This window comes from Lycorma delicatula, chromosome 3, assembly GCF_047948215.1.
Source record: "Lycorma delicatula isolate Av1 chromosome 3, ASM4794821v1, whole genome shotgun sequence".
NCBI classification, from domain to species: domain Eukaryota; kingdom Metazoa; phylum Arthropoda; class Insecta; order Hemiptera; family Fulgoridae; genus Lycorma; species Lycorma delicatula.
In genome coordinates, this window is record NC_134457.1 from 203,543,954 (window position 1) to 203,567,854 (window position 23,901).

Consider the following 23,901-nt stretch of genomic DNA (forward strand, 5'->3'; position numbering starts at 1 on the left):
AAAATGTATTCTTTTAATATATTAATGTAATGTTAACACATTAAATGCCAGTTTCTCTTAAAAGATATGATTTATTACAGAAATATATTTGTAACTTGATTTAATAATTGTTATTTTGGTAGTATTTTTTTTTATTAACATTTACATTGGAATTATTTTTTTTTTTAATAAGTAAATCTTGTCTACTTAAATTCCAGAAATATTGGATAAACCTTGGTTTGACAAAGTTTCAACTTTATGTTTTAATAACATTAATTATTACAAAGTCTTTAGTTAAAAAACTCTTGCTATATACGTAATTATTGTCTAATAGTTGTAGTTATTGTCTGATCGTAATGATCGTGCTGTGATAAAAAAAAACCGTTCTTGAATTGGTACTCAAATTATTAGTGCATTGCAGTGTTACAGCACCTGAAATATGAGGTGAAAGAAAATATTTAGGCTTAGCCTACCCTTACGAAAAATATATGTATCATTTCTTTAAAGGCACCATCAGTTAGATATCACTCCAGGTAGGTATCAATCACCAGAAAATTTACAGGCACCGAACCAGGAGGGAGGTTTTCCCAAAACAATCGCTTCCATTCTGTTTGTATTTTTGTTTCTAATTACTTCATATCTCAAATTTTTTTCAAAGAATAACTTTTGCTACAGTGTATGATGTTGGTTAATAAAGAGCTGGTTCATATGTTGAATAATAAATACCAGCAGTTCATTATCGAAAACCATTTCAGATAACACCGGTAAAATTATCCAGAATCTATCTAATGATTATAGATTGTTTTGTATTGAAAATAGGAAAAATATTTTTAAAATTCCATCATGTGAAAGTTGAATAGCGCAAACATTGAGAAAATTGAACAAAGTTTTGCTTCCTCTGTTAATGTTAAACTAAGGTTAATGAAGCAATTTGTGAAGGCAATAAGCAAAGATGAAGAGTGTTTCAAGAATCTTTGCAGTAGTTTCCAGGTTTATCAGAAACAAAGATGAACGAGATTGTTTTTGTTGGACCAAATATAAGGAAGCTTATGGAAGATGAAATATTTGAATCTAAAATGGAGAAAGTAGAAAAACAAACTTGGAAAACCTTTAAGGGTATAGTCACAAAGTTTCTTGTGAAACCTTAACTACTTTCCTGAAAATCATGAAGCAGTAAGTAAGGAGCAGGGTGAAAGATCCTATCAAAATGTGAAAGATTTGAAAAAAAGGATTTGACTATTGTTGGATGTTAAAAAGGGATGAACCACTGTGAAATATTAAAATAATAATTTTTTTTTAAGAATTGGTTTTTATATTAAAAAGATTTTATAGCCTTTTTTGTGAAAAATCCTAATGTGTTAGAGAAAAATTTTGGTCATATCTGGATTCAGGACCCAAAGTACTAAGAATCGGCTATCAAATTAAAAACAATTTTGTGATTGTTAAAAAATGCGGGCAGAAAAGTCATTTTTTCAAAAATGTTGGATTTGTAAATTAAATTGATATGTAGGTCTTGTTTTTCAACTATACAAATTTTATCAGCCATTCTGGCTGACTATTAGCTGTATATTACTGTAAATTGGTTGTATTTGGTGAAATTGATGTCAACCAAATTTGATATGTACAAATTATATTACATTTTTACTTCCTTTTACGAAGTAAAGGAAGTATTGTGATTGCAAAAAATTTTGGTTTTCAGATTTCAATGGAAATATCCATTTTGACCATCCCTGAATCCATTTTGACTAGTTTTAGCATGAGGTCTGCATGTATGTATGTATCTCACGTAACTCAAAAACAATTAGCAGTAGGATGTTGAAATTTTGGATTTTGGGCTGTTGTAACATCTAGTTGTGCACCTCCAAATTTTGAATCTGGACCAAAAAAGCCCAAAATTTAAAAAATTTGTAATTTGGAATTTTTCTTAACTGCAGTAAAAAGCCCTAGTTGAGAGCTTTTCAACAATATATCATAAGTTCTATGTATTTTCATTGGTTCCAAAGTTATAACCAAATAAAATGTTTATTTCACAAGGGGGGAAGGCACATTGGTTAAAATATATTGATTTATTAATACATTTAAATTTAAAAAAATTTTTTTTTTTTAAATATGTATTTGATTGAAGTCAGATTCAATTCGAACTGATGTTTGCATGGTTACGGATCCGACACATTCTCACTTACAACACACAATTACTTAAACGATGTGAAACAAATTTAATATATAAACTATCATAAAATGCTGATACGGACACCACAAAAAAATGTGATGCAATGTGGTACCCACCATAATCCAATTATGTCACTGTCCACTTTATTAAAGAATTGGAAAATCGTATCTCACTTTCAAACAAGTAGGTTGTAATGAAGTGCAGCAAAAAATGTGTATATATAATTTAATAGGCATTTAAGGAAGTGATGTGGTGTCCACATCACATTTTTATATATACAAACAATCTAGGTTTTCTATAAATAATTAGTCATTTTAAATAATATCTTTAATATTAATCAGTTATAATTTTTAATTGGGTAAACGTTAAAATGTTGGTTTTTGGATTGGTTTAGGGTTGTATCATATTCTCCTGCATTTCAGAATGTTTATTTTAAAAAAAAATCAAGTTTGTTTACATCAATTTGTTTATAGCATGTTTTTTAACTTGTGCGTTTCAATTTTTTGAGGTTTTTAACAACCGTTTTCTTAGAAACTATAAAGATGCAGTTGTGAAACCCATTTTCTATTTTTCATATAAAATAATCGGTAAAACCATAAATTTTACCCAATAATTTTAGAGTAACATTATTGGGTAAAACCATAAATTTTACCCAATAATTTTAGAGTAACATTACTTTACAGAACAGAAACAGCCCACTGTAACTCAAAAATCTCTAATGTTTAAAATAATTTTACTAGTTTTGATTTTGTTAAATAAATTTTCTTTTTAAAACTGTTGAAGATTTTTTCACGTTCAATTTGTTGTGATTCAAACACAAGCGTGTTCCTTGTTCATTGAACTTAATCACCTTTCAGGTTATAGGCAGTTAAGTGAAGTTTGTGTGGTGTTACAAAGGAATCACTTTATCTTTAGTAATCTTTTCAGGATAATCCATCTCAGATTTTAATATTTTATTATTCTTTGTATTAATTGATTTGTTACAGTGTGTATTACTAAAGGTACGTGTGTTACACACAATGCTGCGTTATGCGTTGCACTTATATGACGTACGTGGTGGTGGTGGCCGTGTATGGGAGAAACGAGGCCCAGTTGCTTATTATACTGAACTGTTTTTTGAATTGGGAGCACTACTCATTGAATTATTGCACCATGTTCATATGTTACTATGGAGTAATATTTTCCTTTCAATGGCTTCTCTCGTCATCTGCATGCATCTTCGTTTTCTTATACATGAAATACAACGCCGTATTAAAAAACATCGTAACTACCTATGGGTACTTCACCACATGGAACAAAGGTTAGCTTTATTATTTTATCTTAAGTTTTAATTATTATTTTTAATTTTAATCTACAGTATTGATATCACTTTTAATTCTTGTTTGTGATATTTGATTAAAGTAAAGAGTAGTTTTAAAGTATTATAATTTAATACTCATAATCTGTTAATACAATATTCTTAATGTTTTTACTTCTATGGTGTATTGGTGTTGCCTTCGTCTTTCCTCTGGAAGTTTCTGGTTGTTCCAGAAATCTAAAATTTCAATTGGGTATGAACTTTTTTTGCAAATTAGAATTTCATTTCTCCTCAAAATGAAAAATAACACCGCAATTGGTCATTACCATGTAGTTAAAATAGTAACAAGCATTAGCCTCTATTATAAGTAGTAGATAAAAGAAATCCCTTCTTTTCTTGGACAGATTCACAGACACAGCCATCCCGGCTGTGTCTGTGAATCTGTCCAGGGCTCATTTTTCTGTCTGGATTCTGATATAGGTTTTCTAATCTATACCTGTAGTGTTCTTAATTTGTACTTGTGTATGTTATTGGTAGTAAAAATCGGGGGCCGTAATCAGTATTTTTACAGTTGCTTGCACTTATGTAAATGATCCAGCAGTGTCAGCTAAGAGATGCAAAGAATGATAGGAGGACAATCAGGCCTCCTGCTGCTCATATCTTGCTACTGGCATTTATCACATTTGTGGCCGTGCCCAACAAAATAGTAGATATCAGCAAATAGATAGATTACTATATCTTATTTACTGCTATCGATTTACTGGCAAAGATGTCAGTTGTAGAGTCTGGAGAATCTTAGGGAAAACCCAGGCTGGTTGTTCAGTCTTATCAACGAAAGCCAAGCTAGTCAGGTAGGTATGTCCAGCTGGATACGAGAAAATAGTTGATTAATGAATTTGTTAGGGTGGGGGCAGGGCTTGGCAGTTGCCCCTCTGATAGCACAGTTTGAGGAATAATGTAAGTTGGAACAAGCGCTTCTGCAGCGGTTCATAGACGAGTGATCCCAAGGCTTAATGAGTTAAAGGCAGTCTTCTCTGCTTCAGCGAATGGATTTGAGATACTTGCTTCTAAGACAACTGAAGTCAAAGAGGTTGTAGTTAAAGAGTAATGGTACCAGTGTCAGAGCCTATTATAAAATATTTCATTTCTTCTTCCTTTATTATCACGTGTTCTAGATTGTTTAAACTTCGTCTCCCTCTTTTTTTTACTTTTAATGCCACCAAATAGAATTTTCTTATTACCTTGTGAGTCCCTTCCTAGCTCTGCCATGAACTCTTTCCAACATTTGCTCTTCTCTCTGCTTACAACTTTCTTACATTCCCATTTTGATTCCCTATATTTATCCCTGTCTTCATTCTTATGACTTTGTCTTCATATCTTCCATGCTTTTTTTTTTTTTTTTCAGCTGCCGTCTTTACATTGTCATTCGTTTCCTTTTCTTTTCTTTTCTTTCCTTTTCTTTTATTGCTGGTTCTACCCATACCCATTCCCCTATACTCATCATGGCCTACTTCTTAAAGCATGAAACCCATCTGTTTCTCAAAACCTTTATATTCTTCTTTTCAATCTATAATTTACCCACTATGAAGTTATTCCATTTTCAAAACTTCAATTATTTCATGTTCCCATTTCTTTCTTTTCCCACCTGTGCATTCATTGTCTTCTATTATTACTGTCTTCTTATCCTTCATGCAGCTTTCCAATCTCTGTAATAAATGTCTTACATTTTCTTTAACACATTCCACCTTCGGTGCATATACTTGTAGGATATCCCAGTTCTTACTCCAATCTTTAGCCTTAATCTTATGATTCTGTTGCCTCCATCCTCTCTATCCACTCCTTTGCCTCCATACCCGCAGTAAAGGCAATTTTATTTTTTGCATTTTACCCATCACTCCAGTACAGAGCATATCCTTCTGTAAGATCCTTTCTACCTTTTCCCTTCCATTTAGTTTCACTTAAACCCAAAATCCTCATTCTTTTTTCTTTCGTACAATTTACCAGTTCCGCTGTGCACACAGTAAGAAACATAATATTTGCTGTCCCTATCCATATATTTCATTCTTCCCTCATTTCTTTGTATCTGGTCACTAACATTTCAAGCTCTTGACTGGTAACATTGAAAATCATGCGTATGGGGAATGGCCCTAGCCTTTTCCTATCTACTTTACCATTTTAGGCTCATATAAACCATTTTTTTTTATTAAACCTGGTATGATCCGTTTGTTTTTGTTGAAAATTACTCTATTTTTTTTTTTTTTTTTTAGAGATTAAAGCTTTTGTTAGGTTGTTTGTAAATGTTGAATTTATACAAAAATTAATTATAATTATTATCTAATTTATAATTAAAAATTCAGGATTGAAAATGATGCTTTACTTAATCTGCATACTAAGATCTTGTGTATAAATAGTAAGTTTGTGTTACAGCTACCCAATGGCATCAAGCAAAGAACTTGCTGAAAATTCAGACAACTGCGCTATCTGTTGGGAAAAGATGGAATCAGCTCGTAAATTACCTTGCACTCATCTCTTTCACAAGTAAGTATTTTCTTATGTTATGTATTTTTTCCACTATATCTTATACAAGTGATTCAGGAAGAAGGAAAATAAATAATTTGTGAACTGATTATAGAGCTTCAAATAAGAAAAAAAGTTCATATAACATACATGTCCAAAAATTCTTTATCAAATCATAGCTAGCAAAAAAAAAAAGTAAAAATAAAATATTGATATTTTTAATACAATAAATTTAGAACTTTGAAAAATTAAAATAGTTTTAATTTACTTTTTAAAAAAAATATATACTGATTCAACGCTGCTGGCCTCAACACTGCTGGTTGATTCAACGCTGCTGGCCTCATCAAGGAACATGAAGGTAACATAAGGTTGGTAAAATAAAATGTAAGGAAATGAGCTGAAACGTGCATTGATGTCAGTGATGGAATTTTCAAACATGTATTGTAAATTAATATATAGTGTAAACCAAGCAAATATCTTTTTTAAAGTAAATTAAAACGATTTTTTTTTCTAATTTTACTTTTTCCTAATTTCTGTGAAATCTTCATGATGTAGTCTTTTGTTATATTATTCATTTCTGTGTTTTTTCATCATTTTTTTCATAACTGTGAGTTATGTTTTTTCTTGAATTTTATAATTTTGTTTGTTTATTGGATGTTTAAACTGTTGAGCAGCTCAAGTAACAACATCTCAAAGCAAATGCTGGAAGTTTAAGCCACTTTTAATGAATTTGTTTATATAGGTTACCAAAGTTGGACAAGGTTGGATGCAGTTCACCTCAGGATGGGTAGTTGAATGCTGTTGGCAGATGCTAGTAGCATGCACTTTTCTTACAAATAATGACTTTCAGTCCTGCAGGTTAACATTAACAAACAAGTAGATTTTAGTTGTATACAAGATATCACTATGCAATTAAAAACATTACTATTTTCTTTTAATTATGGATAAAACTTATTATTTGTTGCAGCTCTTGCTTGCAGTCTTGGCTTGAACAAGATACTTCATGTCCAACATGTAGATTGGCTCTCAGTATTCATAGTCTTAATTCACAACGTAACATTGAACTCAATGAACCAGCAAATCTTGCACCTAATAGGCCTAGGCCTAATCATTTCTTCCACTTCGATGGTGGGTATCACTACTGGTTTTCTTATTTATTTTACTTTAGGTTATATATTTATATACCTGTTATTAGAAGAATTTTTATAAATTACTCATTGCTTTGAATATTTCACCCCGTTCTTGGGAGGTGGCACTGGGTTTAACTCAAATATTTTAAATGATGTCACCCTTTGTGTTACATTTTAAAGGTCTCTTTAAGACAAGAAAATTGGTATAAATAAAAAGTTGATGTCTGTATCTAAAATGGCGGCAGGATAAGATTTGGATTTTGAAAATTAGTAAATTTAGTAAGTTCAAATAATGAAATTAAATAAAAAGAAATTAAACTGAATTGTAAGCCACTCATGTTATTTATATCTTTTTTGTAATTGTTTTTTAATGAATAATTTTTTCTGTGCTACCTGCATATTCTTATCATGTCACTTAATGAACATGAAAGGCTGAACACTTTTAATGATGATGGGCTTTCGTGGTAGAGTTAGGGTGGTATAATGAAGTTTGTGAATTATAAAATTTATTACTGCAGGGTTCTCACAGACCTAGAAAGCCAGGAAAATTGGTTTGGGTCAGAGAAAGTCAGGGAAGTTTTTGAAAATAGGCCAAAAAAATTGTTGGATTTGATGAAAAGTTTAAAGGCATGCTGTGTGAAACCAGTTCTGTTGAAATCTGCTAGTTCTGGAAGCACGCTACTTGCTATCGACCTAGAAAATAGTGAAAACATACTTAAAAATGTTGGTATTTGTTTCCAAGCTATAAAACACCTAAAAAATGTGAAACATGTGTCTGGGAGGACTTATTAAACTTTAGAAACCAGTACAAGATTTTTCTAGTAAAAACAATCAAAAAACTTGACCCTCTAAAGTTCAAAGCTGTTGCTGGACTGTCTTCTCTAAACCCTAAAATGATTTGTTTCACAACCTGATCTGGAAAAGAAACAAATGAACAATCTTCTTGAAGCTCTCTATGAAAAAAAAATAGTTTCTCGGAAGATACAGCTGAAAAAACTATAACTCAATATGACTATGTCTGTAATGAGGCAGAGAATGGTCTCAAAGGAGATTTTGATATCTTTTTAGATGCTCTTCATGATGCAGACAAAGAAAAAATAAGACTAGATGATTTTTATGTTTACATGTTGTGTAAGAACAGGAAAGATATTCTGAGCTGTGGGAAGTTTTGAAACTAGCACTAATATTTTCACATGGTAATGCTAGTGTGGTGTCAGGATTTTCTATGAACAAATCTCTCTGTAGACCAAAACGAACAAAGTATTTTGAACCACAGGATTGTTTATGATGCTCTGCCATTTTATGGAGGTTCCAAGAGAGTTAAAATAGATCAGATAATGTTGACCGCTGTCAGAGGTGCAAGAAAGCAGTATAACCTTTATTTGTAAAGAAAGGAAGACGAAAGAAGAGGGGGTGATGTTCCTAATAAATAAAAAATTAGGATTCACTGAAAAAGTTACAAGAAGAAAGAAAAGTGTTTAGAATTAAACAGTAGATTGAAGAAGAGGCAATCATCTTAAAAATGCAAAAGTTAGAGGATTCTTTGAAATGAACTCTGGGAGTATTGCAGTATCAAAAGAAATATTTCTCTGGTTTTTGCCTTCTCCTAAGTTCAAATAATTTGTTTTCTTCCTAAATGTTGTTATCAAAAAGAAAGTTTATTTTGCTACTTTATTTTTTACTCAGTATCAGGCTGTAAGTTTCTATTATCATTTAAAACCTATACAAAGTCAACTGAAGTTAATTTAATTTGTAGTATACTGTTTATTTTAAAGTACATGTACTGAGTTGTACAATGACCTAGTCATTGGTACTTGGTTCTGTAGTTCATATGTAAAGTTTTAGTTTCTATGTGAAGTTAACCTCAATTTATTTTATTACTTGTAAAATTACCTTTCATATGAAAGTTAACTTATTTAATTTTTTTAGTTCCTCAGTGCAATTATTTCATTTGACGGTAGTAATTTAGTTCCTCACACGTTAAGTGCAATCAATCAAAAGTTACATCCTTCTTCATTTTATTTACACATTTTATGTATTTAACTTTCTGGTTTTTTTTAGTTTTGTACATAATTAATTTTTTATTAATAAAAAGGTGGTATATGGACTGGCAATGTGGATGGCAGAGGCCATATTAAAAAATGAAAATTTGTTCACTTTCCTCTTTGTGATGCAATAAAATATACTATGAGAAAGAGTTAACATTTTGTTTGATATGTCGAGGGTCAGGGAAATTGAAAGTGAAATTTCTGTGGGAACCGTGTAATCGTAACTTTATTTAAAAAATTACAGAATGAAAAACCATAAAATGATTTGAAAAAGCAGAGACTGCTATAGTGGGAGATTTCCACTGTCAGCTTGCTTGGTGGGTAGGAACTAATGTGCAGGCACATAGGTGGACTGCAAGTTCCCCCAACATCTACCAGCTAGCATCGTGCTCGCCAATAGTTAGTTATTTACTATTGGCGAGCGTTACTATTATCACATTACTTTATGAGCTTGAATCATAAACTCTTTGGTTGTACTGTTATTGTCACATCTTAATGACAATATAATACATTATACCTATTTAATAAATGCTTACTTATATACTTACTAATTTTAAATTTGCTGACTTCACTCTTACTATTTAATTTTATACAGGTTCAAGGTATGTGTCTTGGTTACCAAGCTTTTCAGTTGAAGTTACGCATACTCAGCTGTTAAGAAATGATCAGGCTTCACCATCTCATACATCTCAATTAGAATCAATGGCTCGACAGGTTTGTTTATCTGCTCTTTTTGTATTTATAATTATTAAAATGTATTTACTAAGTGCATTTTAAGTAAATAGATGTAGAAATAATTTTAAAAAAATTACCAAGTTTATTTCATAATTCATATTAGGTTAAAATTATTAAAAGAAAAACATTTAAATAAATTTCCTATGTACAAATTAAGAAAAAGAGAAATATATGATGATTTATTGACTAACCAGGTTCCAAAAGAAACTTTTGACTGACATATTCGGATGTAGCATAAAACGTTAACAAACAGTACCAAAATTTGAATGCCGTCAAAATTGTTAGTCAAAGATAAAAATTTTTACTTGCCCACAAACTATGAGTAAGTACCTGTTTTTCAAAAGGCTACAAAAATCAAATATAGCAGATAAAAAACTGCAAAGCTGCAATTTGGTGAAATGGGATTTCAGACCATGGGGGACCTCCACCAAAAATTTGATGATATTTGGAGATTGTCAACTGGGAACGATTTTCAAAACTGGACCGCTTGACATGGAATGACCCTATTTGTAGTTGATCAGTCTGTTTGCTTAATCTCGGTTACAGTAACATGCTATTAATTTTCAGAAAATCAATATATAAACTTAAAAAGATCAAGTCTTATAAACATAGGTTGCTGTAGTTCACTAGCAGACCTCTTATTTTCCAATTCAGAAGTTGGCTACTATAGTATTTGATTCAAGCTAGTTTTATTATATACTAGGGGTAAAGTAATAACTATTTAAAATCTTTAATGTAATTTTTTTTTTAATGTTTTTTTTTTAAATGGACATGTATGACTTACAGCTTGTTTGACTGTACCAAATTTTCATTTTTCTAGTAAGTTAAAGTGGGTCAAGCAGTCGCTGTGCTCACTTACTGCATATGGGTTTTTTGTGAAATAAGCAGACTGTTTCTGCTTTTTATCCCTGTATTTCCTCACAATTTAGGTTTTAAAGCCCACTTAATAGAAAAACAAGTTTAATACAAGTTTCTTGTAATATGTCTTCTTGAGTTTCTTCCAGAAATCGAGAAATTAGTTGCAAAATTGTTTTAACGTGTACTGATGTGTCACACAGTCAAGATATCATTTTAGTTTTAAAAGACGACATCTCAGTCTGAATTTGCTTCTTTATGACCAGTAATAAAGGAGTGTTACAAACTGTTATCATTGCTGGCATGAACCCCAGCATCTTGACACTTTGTTAATGCCTAATTTACTTGGGTAGTTACATTAATAATTAATGATTTAATAGATTGCATCTCATTAATAGATTGAATTTTTGTAAGATAAAAATATAAATAAATTCTTAACAAGTTTTTAACTAACAGAAATGAGATTATTGTATAAATATAAGGAAGTTTTATGATTGAATAAATTTTCTGTACTGTGTACAGAAAGTTTTCTCCTCGTTTTAACTTGTAAGCCTTATGGAAGATACTTGTTGATGTTAGGAATGGCTATGCTATCTTTGTGCATAACTTGTCATTTAATATCATTTGGTTATGATACCCAACATATATACATTGGGAAGGATGTTCTTTTATAATTTAAAAAGTACCTTCACTCATACAGAAGAAACTTACTATGCCTCTTCAAAAATCCAAACAATTTTGTGCTGTATGAGCATGTACAACACTAATTTAACTTTTATATGTTTCCATTATCTGAATTTGTTTTTTCCCCTGGATGTGGCTAATTCACCAGAGAATACATTATCATGTATTTTTATTTTTTGTTCTGTTACACACAAACTCTACTATACTTAATAAGATCAGCAGATAATAAGTTTAATAATGGACTTTTTACATTTTGGTGGCTTTCCTTATCCCATACTGTTAGGCTACTAACTTGCCACCATCTGTAAGTATCGCCCCCTAGTAAGTAAATTCCCTCATCTATTCCAGTTGCACACCTGACTCTCTTCTCAGTACCATGTTTTTTGTTTTTTTTTTGTCGTCAGTCATTTGACTGGTTTGACGCAGTTCTCCTAGATTCCCTACGTAGTGCTAGAGTCGTTTCATTTCAGTATATCCCCTACATTCTACATCCCTAACAATTTGTTTTACATACTCCAAATGTTGCCTGCCTACATAATCTTTTTCTTCTACCTGTCCCTCCAGTATTAAAGCAACTAATCCAGGATGCCTTAATATGTGGCCTATAAGTCTGTCTCTCTTTTAACTATATTTTTCCAAATGCTTCTTTCTTCATCTATTTGCTGCAACATCCCTTCATTTGTCACTTTATCCACCCATCTGATTTTTAACATTCTCCTGTAGCACCACATTTCAAAAGGTTCTAATATTTTCTTTTCAGATACTACTCTGATTGTCCAAGTTTCACTTCCGTATAAAGCTACGCTCCAAACATATACTTTCAAAAATCTTTTCCTGATGTTTAAATTAATTTTTGATGTAAACAAATTTTTGACTGAAGTCTCATTTCACCTGTGCTATTTGGCATTTTATATCACTGCTACTTCGTCCATCTTTAGTAATTCTACTTCCCAAATAACAAAATTCTTCTTTTTCTATAATCTTTTCTCTTCCTATATTTACATTCAGTGGTCCATCTTTGTTATTTCTACTGCATTTCAATACTTTCGTTTTGTTCTTGTTTATTTTCATGCAGTAGTTCTTGTGTAGGACTTTATCCATGCCATTCATTGTTCCTTCTAAATCCTTTCTACTCTTAGCTAGAATTACTATATCATCAGCAAATCATAGCATATTTATCTTTTCACCTTGTACTGTTAGCAGTACCATGTGATGACCTATAATTTAATTTTTTCACTGCTTATTTTTCCCGTCATTTTTTTAATGATGGGAACTCCTTTTCCTAAACAACAATGCCATGTGCAAAACAACATTCTATTTTTGCATTTCTCAACCGCATCAAAGTTCTTACATCATATTTAATTTTTCAGTGTATTCACAGTAATCATGTATAACTTTTATTTCATTTATAATTATTTTTATAGTAATGATCATGCCCACTGCATTATGCATTTTAAAGAAAATTTCTGTGGTATTAGGTAAAAGAAATATGAAAAATTGAATAAACTTTAGAAGAAATGAAAATAAATAATTAGCATAGAGAATAACCTTCAGTAAGATTCTGACTCTTGCTAGTGTTTTTTTTTTTAAGTTTAAGAATAGTTGGCTTCTTATAGTGTATACACAGCTTTGTCTGCTTATGTATTCAATGTTGTAGTTCAGTATTTGTATTCCTCACATAAAAAATAATATTGAAAAAATTTTAGGCTGTTATATCGCACATTTGGTAATTTGTCCTAATTGTTTTGAATGAATTGTTTAATTTTTTTTTATGCGTTATACCATAATGTTAATATTGTTTTTTTCAGGTTCAGCAACTGTTTCCTCACATCCCAATAAGTGTTATCATAGAGGATTTACATCAGACAAGAAGTGTAGAACTTACTGTGGAGAATGTACTTGATGGTCGATTGGTTGCTCCTCTTCAACCCCCTGAGTTACCTCCGGCACCTGTGACTTCTTCATCACCTCCAGTTAATTGGCCATCAAGGTACGAGTCATGTAGTGCATAGTTAAAAAAAATAAAAACATTCCATAAAAATTGCTGGGGTATAATTATAATTAATGCTAATGCTAATTATAATACAATTATAATTATAATTGTTGATGTGGGCTCTATAATTACACAGGCTATAATTCTGATATTAGTAGACAAAATATGTTAGGTATTAGGTATATAATTGGTTTTCAAATCAATAATATTCATATTTATATTTTAATTATCGTTATATATAACTTTGCAAGGATTTCAATACTGAAATCAAAATTGTGGAGTTTGAGAATGTCATGTAAACATGAGAAGTGGACCACTTTACAGGTCTTGGACTCATGGACCTGGAGAAAACTCAATTTTTTAAATATGATGTTTGTCTTCAATATCTATTTAAAGTTCGTCCTTCAAAAAAATATTAATTATCATCCAATGTTACAGCCCCCACCTACTGATTGCTGATTCCTGTACTTAAAGTCCAAAAAATTCATTGTTTTTTTTTCAGTCATATATATTTGAAATGAATCTTGTTTGAACTCAAATTATTGATCTTGAATTTATTCATTTCTTTTAGCTGTTCTAAAATTTTAAATGAATATATTTATTTGATCTAAATATATATATATTTATTGTAAATTAAATAACCACCAAAACAGTTATTATTATGTGATTTATTGAACAGAGTTATTATTATGTTTATTTAATTTATAAATTATATCAATTAACACAGCTGTTAATATGTTCATAAAGTAATCAAATTTTCAAAATATATGTGTACTTACATGAGCTAGATAATTTAAACTACCTAGTAGGTCTTTAGGTTCAAATTTATATAGAAACAGTTTTTGTTATTGCATATTGGCAGGATATTTCAAAATGTGCATATAAATTTTCAGTAATTCTGAAGTACTATAAAAATGAGGTAAAACCAAGTAAAATATCTGATTAAATTGTTAAATTTAAAAGAGTAATAAGATAAATTTTTATCTCCTTTTCTTTACAAAAAAAGTGGTGTATATAAATTAAAGGAACTGAACTATTTTTATTTTAATATGTGGTAAACAAGTTATAAGTTGAATGTTCACCTACCTTCAGAAATTGCATCAGAATATGTCTTTCTTATCAACAGTCCTGAATCAATTTATTTAATTAAAAGAAATTGATATTAAAAAGGATAAAAAATGTAACATCGTATTAAATTAAAGTATATAGCATCTGGATTACACAGCTGCATTATATTACACCATGTTGGCATGCCAAAGTGTGTAGTATAAATAATTATTGGTTCTCAATATTTATTATTAAATTTGTATGTATTTCAATGTTTATTTTTTCTACATAATGATCTACAGGCTTAACTAAACTCTTATTTTTTCAATGCAGTGGCCTCTCTCAAAACCAGTCTTTCCAATAACTAATTCTTTTTAATAGGTTGATATTTTTTGTATGTATGTATAAATAAAGACTTTTAACATATTTATGTACTGAATATATAAGCATAATTTTTTATCTGAAACAAAATTTGATTGTGCTATGTGTAATTAATTACAGTATGTTGTTTACAATTTCAAACATTACGTGAAAGGAAATGAATCAAAACAAACATTACTGTTTATTCTAAGAAATTAGATAATCCCTATACATCTCTGTTAATATAAACATTGCATGTGTTGTACTACTGTAATAAGCAATCGCCATTCTTTTGATTAGTCTTCTTATAGACATTGTTGTAAATTTCAATTCTGTTGTGTGCAATAAGTGTATGTATTATCTAAATTGAAACATTTCCTTTGTTTGCTTCGTTGTAGTATACTTTACTGTATGAGATTTTGCGTGCACTTAATTTAAATTGAATTGTACTGTGACAAATAAATTTGGGCATTAAAAGGAAACTTGTCTTAGTTTCATTGAAGAAAAGAATTGCAAGCTTCGAAATGTTTAGAAAACAGAGAGTCGGTTAAAAAAATTGCCCTCGACTACAGGATTAGAAAACTATAGTAAAGGACCAGAAGGAAAATAAAATGAACATAAAGCCTTTCTGTTCCAGTATATCAAGTGAAACACTTTCTACTTTATCAGGTCACTGTACACTGAAGAAACCAAATCTAGAAACTTTGGATAATGCTTTATCATTATGGTTTGTTCAACAGACATAAAAACATGCCTTAGTGTGGCCCAATAATTCGACAAAAAGCTTTAAATTTAAATCAGTTACTTAATGGTGATGTGAATTTTATTGCTAGCAAGGTATGGTACAAAATAGATAAAACTACATGTGTTCACATTTTATCAATTTGTGGAGAAAAGTATCATTTTATCAGTAGGCTGCTACTAATTTTTCAAATTGGTTAATAAATATTATAAATAACAAAAACTTGATGCCTGATCAGATTTATAATATAGATAAAACAGGTCGAAAGCATTGTAGAATGCTACTGCGTTAAGACAGTTGCTTGACAAGCAGAACTAAATGCACCAAGTCATAAGTTGTCTAAAGATAGAATTACCATTGCAGTTTGCTCAGATACTTCGGGATCACATAAATTACAACTTTTTGTCTTAGGAAAATCTTTTGAAACTAGGAGTTATAGAAATATAAATCCATCACTACCCGTATTATTATGCACAGAAATCTACTTGGATGAAGTGAAAATATCTCTAAAATCAAAAAATTCTTTTGGAAAAGGCCTTTCTTAGACCATTAGATGATACGTGCGTAGTCATTCATCATTTGCTCTCAAACATGGTCAGATTAAAGCCACGTTCCTGCCACCAAATATTACAAGTTTAATACAACCAATGGATCAAGGTGTTACAGCCTCAATGAAAAAACTATTCCAAAAAAGGTTTCTGGCTTCAGCTTTGGAACAGTTTGATGACAACAATTTTGATATAATACAAGCTTTAAAACAAATTAATCAAGAATTTTGCTTACATTATTGCAGGTGTATGCAATGAAATATCTGAAACCACACTGAAAAGATCTTGGAAACAAATTAACCAAATTAAGAAATTTGGTCTTCACTAGTCAAATACAAGCTGCTGACAAACATAACATAATTGAGTTGTTTAATGAAGGTGAAAGTGTGGGGGAGAAAATGGAAAATGATGAAATTACAATTGCCACAAAGATGAATATTGAAGAACAAAATGAAAGTGAGAATGAATCTGATGATGAACAAGAACAAAAAATTTCTCACACGGAAGGTAAAGATACGCTAGAAACAGCCTTGCGATATGTTGAACAGCAGCCAACTTCAGCTCCAGTCGAAACGATGCAGCTGAAATATGCAATGGTAACATGAAATAAATAAAAAAAATAACAGATTTTTTTCTCATAGCTAACAGGATTTTGAACATAACAGTAATTCTGTGCTGTACATATACAAAACTGTACAGAGTTTTACAGTAGTGTATAATATAAAATGCAGTATATGTATGTATTGTACTGTACATAATTTTTATGTTTAGTACTGCTTAACTTTCTTTGCTTCATTCTTTTATCTCTTGTTGATGAATTTCAGAACCACTCCATTGTCAAATGTTATTTATTGTACTGATACTTTATATTTCTGTTAATCTTTATATAGCGTTTGGTCAATGTCCCTCCCTACATTTTACGTCATGCCTTATCTAGCCTTTTTCTTGTTTATTTCTAATAAGAAATAACGATTAATAAATGGTGGTACTTATCTTTTAATTTGATCTATTTCCTGCTTTCAATAAATTGAGTCCTCTTGAAAAGTACATTCGCTTGATTATTGATCTGTTTATTTATTCTCTTTTATTGTTAATTCTTTATTTAAAGATTTGTAGACTTCTAGATTTCTAAAATGTTCATTTTTCTTTCTTTAACAGATTGTGAATTAATTTTGTTGATGCTTCCATTGTTGTCATTGGGGTTTGTCCTTTTATTAAATGTGTTGCAAAATTAGAATAATTTTTTTATTTTTAAAAGATCTCATGTGCTTGTTATATCTTAATTTTCTTCCCGTTTATCCAATGTATGTTGCATTGCATTTAAATTTTATATTCAGTTCAATATATACAGTACATATAGTCATTTCTTAGTTGTATAAGGTTGTAGATGAGCTACAGGTAGCTGTAGAGCTACCTATAAATGTTCTTTGGATATTCTTTGTATCGGTAATTTTTTTTTTAATAAAGTCTGAACCTAAAAGACTAGACTTGAGGATTTTGGAACAATAAGCCACTAAATTGAATATAATGCTAAAAGTATGTTTTGCCAATTTTTTTTAAAACAAATTTGTCATTCAATTGCTATACAAATAACAAACTTATTTGATTTTTAATATACATTCATTTGATTTTAACCTATATTGATTTTAAAAACATATTTTATAAATATTTATTTCATTAGAAACATTTGAATCATACCATAATTAATTTCTTTATTATGACACAGATTCAACTACAAAACTGACTGTCCTGCTTAATTTTACTTCCTACAGTTTTCTTACCTCCACCTTCTCTGTAACCCTAAATATTTATAGATTTAAGTAGGATCTTGTGTCTTTTTAAAACTGGTACTTTTTGGTGCTATATTATGTCAAGAATTCATCAAAGTTTGACACCCTCCTCTATAATAGTTTCAGTCTTGGAATTTAATGATGGATTGTATTCTGATTGAAATATAAACAATGTTGTGCACTGTAATTGTTAATTTTATGTGTTTACGTTTTATTTCTTCATTTTTAAGTTCGGGTATTGTTCTCTTAAATTTTTTATTATAGTAATATTATATCTGGACACTGATAACGATACTTGTGTACCCAGGGAAAAAAATAAATATAAACATTTATTCTGATAGAATGTAATGGCAACTCAGCAAGAGTAGCCAGTTGAGTAACACGATCCTTCATATCATTACGGTTTTTTTACATGGTACCCACCGGGTTGGACTAGTGGTAACACATCTATGCAAATCAGCTGATTTGGAAGTCGAGAGTTCCAGAGTTCAAGTACTAGTAAAGGCAGTTACTTTTATACAGATTTGAATACTAGATCATGGATACCGGTGTTCTTTGGTGGTTGGGTTTCAATTAACCACACATCTCAGAGATGATCGACCTGCACTTCACTTACACTCATACAGATCATCCTCATTCATCCTCTCAAGTAATACCTGAGGCTAAACAGGAAAAAGAGGAAGGAAAATATTCTTATGTGGGTATTACAATTTTGAAAAAGCTCTTCCTAGATCTGTTCTTCTGTGAGTAAGAGATGTTTTTAGCAAGATCCCTACTGAAGTGTTAAATTTGGTTATTTATTTGAAGGAGATCAATTGTAGCCTGCTGCAGCTTTACTCCTGAAAGGCAGTGAGTGTTTCATGAATACGCAAGGAGTTGAATTTTCCATTTCTATAATATTAAACTTGTAGATTAGCTGAAAATTGATTTAAAGAACATAATTGAAAGTTATGAAGCCCTGTTGAAAATTATCCTCAAATGTTAGAAAATTTGTTTTGTTCTAATGAAGCACATTTCCATATAGATTGATAAATTGTTCAGTTTACCATTAATTAGTAGTTGAAAGTAGAGTTCATTAAATGGCCTTTGCATAGTTTGATGAACTTTGTTATCTTTTTAAGATTTATTTATTCTAAGATCATATGCATTTAACAGTTATAGGAAATGATAACCACTTCAGAGTTACGTTAATTTTTTGTTAAAAAAAATCAGTGGTTTATATAAGTAAGAGAACAAGATTTTTTGATACAAGCTATAGCACTACTACAGATGAGCATGACTGCTGTACATAACTTGTTCAAAGAATATATTATTTTCTACTTTACAGATAAGAATTGGCCATCCTTTTCTCCTACCATTTCATCTGGATAGTTATTCTGAAGGGATTATATAAAAGGTGTGTACTCTCCAAAACCAAAAAGCTATATTGAATGAACTAAAAATTGCATAATGTAAAAGATTGAAAACATCCCATTTTGAAATTCTTACAATGTGTAATGTTGGTCTTCTGAAATTGACTCCAATATATGCGTGATATAATGTAGATTTTCTGAATAAGGCGGTTATTAAAAAATAGTGACTAATTTTCTGTTTAATGTGTATCTCCTTTGTTTGTAATACACCAGTAGTTTCAGTTGTAAAAACATGATGCCTTAAAGTTAAAAACTGCCAGTTGTTCTCCTTAACTCTCTAATAAGGATTAAAGAGAAAACTCTTATTGAAACCCTGCAAATTTTTAAACCTGCAATATTTTTTAATAGCAAACTTATTTATTTCACATATGAGTGCTAGCATCCTCTGTCACATATTCGCCTGTGCTGTATATTTATTTACATTTTTCGTTGCAGTCTGAGAATATTTAGCAGGTCAGAACACACCTACTAACCCTTACCATCTAGCACAAGACCTTCCTATGTTCATTAAAATTGTGCTTGTGAGAGTAATAATGGTAAATAAAACTCAAAGCCTGTTCAGTTTATAAAAAAATATCTGTGGCCATTACACGACCCAAAACTTTGAGTGATCTGAAGTCATACCAAATTAATAATTTAATAATTTTAATAATTAGAAATTTTAATTTTCACATATAATTTTTTTTTTAGTGATGAACTTGTTGATTCTGAGGAAGAACCAGTAAATCTTGGAGGTAGATTTTCTAAGTCATCAAGTGAACGTGAAAGGATACTTCATTTAAGAAAAGAGAAGTTATTACTAGCGGCACGAAGGAGGTATCTTGAGCGCCATAATTCTCAAATTCATTCAAGTTGAACTTCCTGCGCTCATCCTTGATGACCTTCCTGTCTTTCACCTCCCCACCTCTCCATTGGAGTTTTGTTATTTATTTTAGGTTAATAATATTGCTAAACATTATTTTGCCATTTGTTTAATGAATGTAATTATTAAAATAAAATTATGTGAATAAAAAATTAATTTATAAAATTAATAATATTGTATTAATGTAACATACAAAATATATTTCATTAGTCAAATTTGTAAAGTTGCTTTAAATTGTAATATTAATGAAATTTATATGGTCTGGTAGCATGAAACTCCATAAAATTTGTACAGATGTGACTTAAAAGACCTACTTTATTTTGTTACTATGTTATTAAATGTTCATATGATAATTGTTAAGTCTGCTTTGTTATGTTACTTATCCACCACATTGTTGTATATCATTTGTTCCTTGCATTCATCTTAAATTTATTTTTGTATTGTATAATGACTTAGCACTAACATTAATGTTTTATATTTATAATTTATTTTGTTGTTATTATTATAATTAATTATAATTTGGCTTTTAGATTTAGTATTTGTTAAATTGTCAAGTAAGAGTATGAATGAATGTATGTATATGTGTTCATAGTATGGTATTACGTGTAATGTTTCTGTTAAATAAATTATGTGCGATTAAAATTAATGTTGTTTTTTCCTTTTTTCATTTTCAATGCCCTCTTGCCTTTGTATTAAGTTGTAAATAACTTAAATACATAACTCTACAATCCTATTCTAATTGTACAGGCAATTTGTTTGAAAAGTTTTCAGAAGACTTAAAGATAGAATTGATTTCTTTTTTTTTTTTTTGTGGGCGAAAAACACCTGGGCATTATCATCGCCCGGTAGATATTAGTAAAAGGGTAAAATAACTCCGAAATAATAACTAAACAAGGTGTAAACGTAATTAATCGTATAATAAAAATTTACTAAAACAAACCAAGAAGGCAAAATAAAACTCAAAATCAATACCATAGACAAAGTTGATAAAATATAAAAGTTAAAATAATAGATAATAAGTATATAAAACTTACCTAACTTACCTAGGTTGTGCAAAAATCCCCTCCCCGGATAGTAAAATTAAATATGTAGAACCAAAAACCAAATTGAAAACAAAGGTTAAAATTAAAAAAAAAAAAAAAAAACTCTCCTTACAGAAAAACATATATGAGCATATTAAATCCTTTGCAGTAACCCGGTACTATGCAAAAAGAGAAATACCCGTTCCAAAACCCCGCTATCATTGCACAAGATATACGGATGTTTCGGGATGGGTATATTAAACTGACGACGCAACGCCGCATAACATACGCAGTCCACGAGAATGTGGTGCACAGTCATGCAGCAGTTGCATCGTGTGCACAGGGGTGGTGGGTCTTCTCCTGACATTAGGTATTTATGTGTGACCCTCGTATGTCCCAACCGTAACCGGCAGAGGACCACTTCCTCACGACGAGAGTTTCTGCAAGAGGAGCCCCATGGCAACACTGAATCCTTAATCCGTCGGAGTTTATTATCAATGGTAGTCGTCCAGTCACTTTGCCACCTCGATCGCAGTGATTGTTTTATGTGATTGATAAAATCAAAGGTAGTAACTCAGGTGGTGAAAGGAGGCTGAATACACGCTTCCTTGGCAGCAGAATCAGCTCTTTCGTTACCTAGAATTCCAACGTGGCTAGGGATCCAGCAAAAACCTACATCCCTGTTGAGTTTACCTAACTCAGCGATTTTATCATAAATGTCAATGACGACAGGATGTCTGGAATAAAGGTTTTCCAACACCTGGAGAGAACTGTACGAGTCACTGCAAATAAGACTGCTCCTACATTTAGGGCCAACGATACTTAGAGCCCTATCCACAGCGAGTAGTTCCGCGGTGAACACACTTGTAACACCGGGTAGGCCAAACATGTAAGTCTGTTCATTGACAACAAAAGCACAACCAACATTACCATCAGTGTATACCACCACGCCTGGGTTCAACTTGGCGAGAAGAAACTGAAACATCTGCCGGAAAACAATAGGTGGCGTGGAACGTTTATCGTACATTGTAAGATCAAACGTAAAATTTACATGGTTTATTCTCCACGGGGGGTTCAAGCACGGACGTGATGGAAAGAATGAGGGAGTGTCAACACTCATACACTGCAGCAGACGTCGTGTACGGACACCCACAGGCGCAGTACAACGTGGACGGTCCTCATACTTCCTCAAATTAGGATTCTTAATAACTGGTTCGAAAGCTGGGTGATGCGGCTGCCCGCTGAGATGGGCAAAATAAGACAACAAAAGCTGGTCTCGTCTATCCCAAAGTGATGGCTCGCTTGTCAGTTTCTCGATGGAAGAGCAAAGAGGCTAGCACTTTCCCCCGTGCTGTCCTTTTCAGGACACACAGTACATTTGAGATTACAGTGTTTAAATTATTTACAAATAGAAAGGCATCCTGAAGAAGGAAGAAAAAGCAACTCTTCTCAGCATTTGAACCTGGTCTAGCTGTGACCCGACTGATGCAAGACGTAGATGAAAAAAGTGAGGAAGAGTCTATGAAACCTTAATTCACCTACCATACTTCTTTCCTCTGTTTACAATTTAGGGCATCGTTAGCACATCCTTTGCTCCCTTTGGCAAAAGTAGTGCATTGCATCCTCCTACAACTAGGGTCCCATCAGGTGTATTCCTGCTAGACTGAAAGACGCTAGTACAGATAGGCCTTCAGTGAATAGACTGAAGGAAAAAGAAGATAAAGACTTAATGGGTCAGGAGAAAGACTCAGATAAATTGCTAGTCTCCCAAGTAACATTTTTACGATTTAATTTGTAAGGATCTGAAGCAGTCAACAATTCCATCCACAAACAAAACTAATATACATCTGATTAATTAAATTAAATAAACAAACACTTGCCACTTAAAAAAAAGACCCAAGCAGCAAGGGACTAATTTAGTGTGGGGATATAATCGACTTTTCTTGAGTTTCGTTACATTATAAAACAGGCTAGATAAGTGGGGAAGTTAATTTAACTCAAGAAGATCCTGTACTTGTTGGTTACTTTAGTCTTGACCTAGTGCATAAGTAGGAAGTATTTTACGTAATAAAATTGTTAGCCAGTAAAAAGGGCACTGGGATGATTTATAAAGGTTTTAAAAATTATGCTGAAATTGTTAATCTCTGTTTCACTGCTGGATAGTTTCTCAGTCATTCAGTCATCCCAAAATAACTCCTCCGTACAAAGAATGGCAAAATTTTGTTCAAATTACTGGACCATTACTGTGCTTTGTTTGTTTTTTTAAGATAATATAACAACAGGTGGTTTAGGCAAAACTTGTAAATTTTATAGATTAACATAAAAAAATAGTAAAAGACCAGTTTGTATTTCAAAGTGAGAGTACGAAAGATGAATTAGTGGAACTGTGGACTACAGTTCACAGACAAGTTGTGATGTCTGAGAACCAGGAGAGAGCCCTGTGAGAACCATCCTTAGGCTCTTTTTTTATTATTATTATTAATCTTACTATTGTAATCGAGACAGTTGAAGATGCCAGAGTTGTTTGCTTTATCAATGATACTACTTTAATCTTCCCAAGTGTCACTGAGGCAAAAGGTTTTGGCAAAAATTAGAGTTGCCTATCTAAAAATGAATATGTTAAAAATTTTTAAAGTTTAAACCTTTTAAAAGCAGTGTACTATGTGTTGTTGCAATCCCTAGATCCATCATGGACATATTGTTCAGGGCA

At 31.2% G+C, this 23,901-nt stretch overlaps 1 protein-coding gene across 1 annotated transcript in view; it reads left to right on the plus strand.

The window, feature by feature from the left end:
• The window catches only part of LOC142322370 (E3 ubiquitin-protein ligase AMFR-like), a 190,122-nt gene extending 169,307 nt beyond the window's left edge, over nt 1-20,815 (plus strand). The window contains exons 4-9 of the mRNA XM_075361378.1: nt 3,136-3,449; nt 5,874-5,984; nt 6,931-7,091; nt 9,737-9,855; nt 13,224-13,405; nt 19,998-20,815. Coding sequence (XP_075217493.1) covers nt 3,136-3,449; nt 5,874-5,984; nt 6,931-7,091; nt 9,737-9,855; nt 13,224-13,405; nt 19,998-20,163 — 1,053 coding nt within the window. The 3' untranslated portion in view covers nt 20,164-20,815. The remainder of the gene's footprint in view (nt 1-3,135; nt 3,450-5,873; nt 5,985-6,930; nt 7,092-9,736; nt 9,856-13,223; nt 13,406-19,997) is intronic.
• Nucleotides 20,816-23,901: the final 3,086 nt, after the last annotated feature.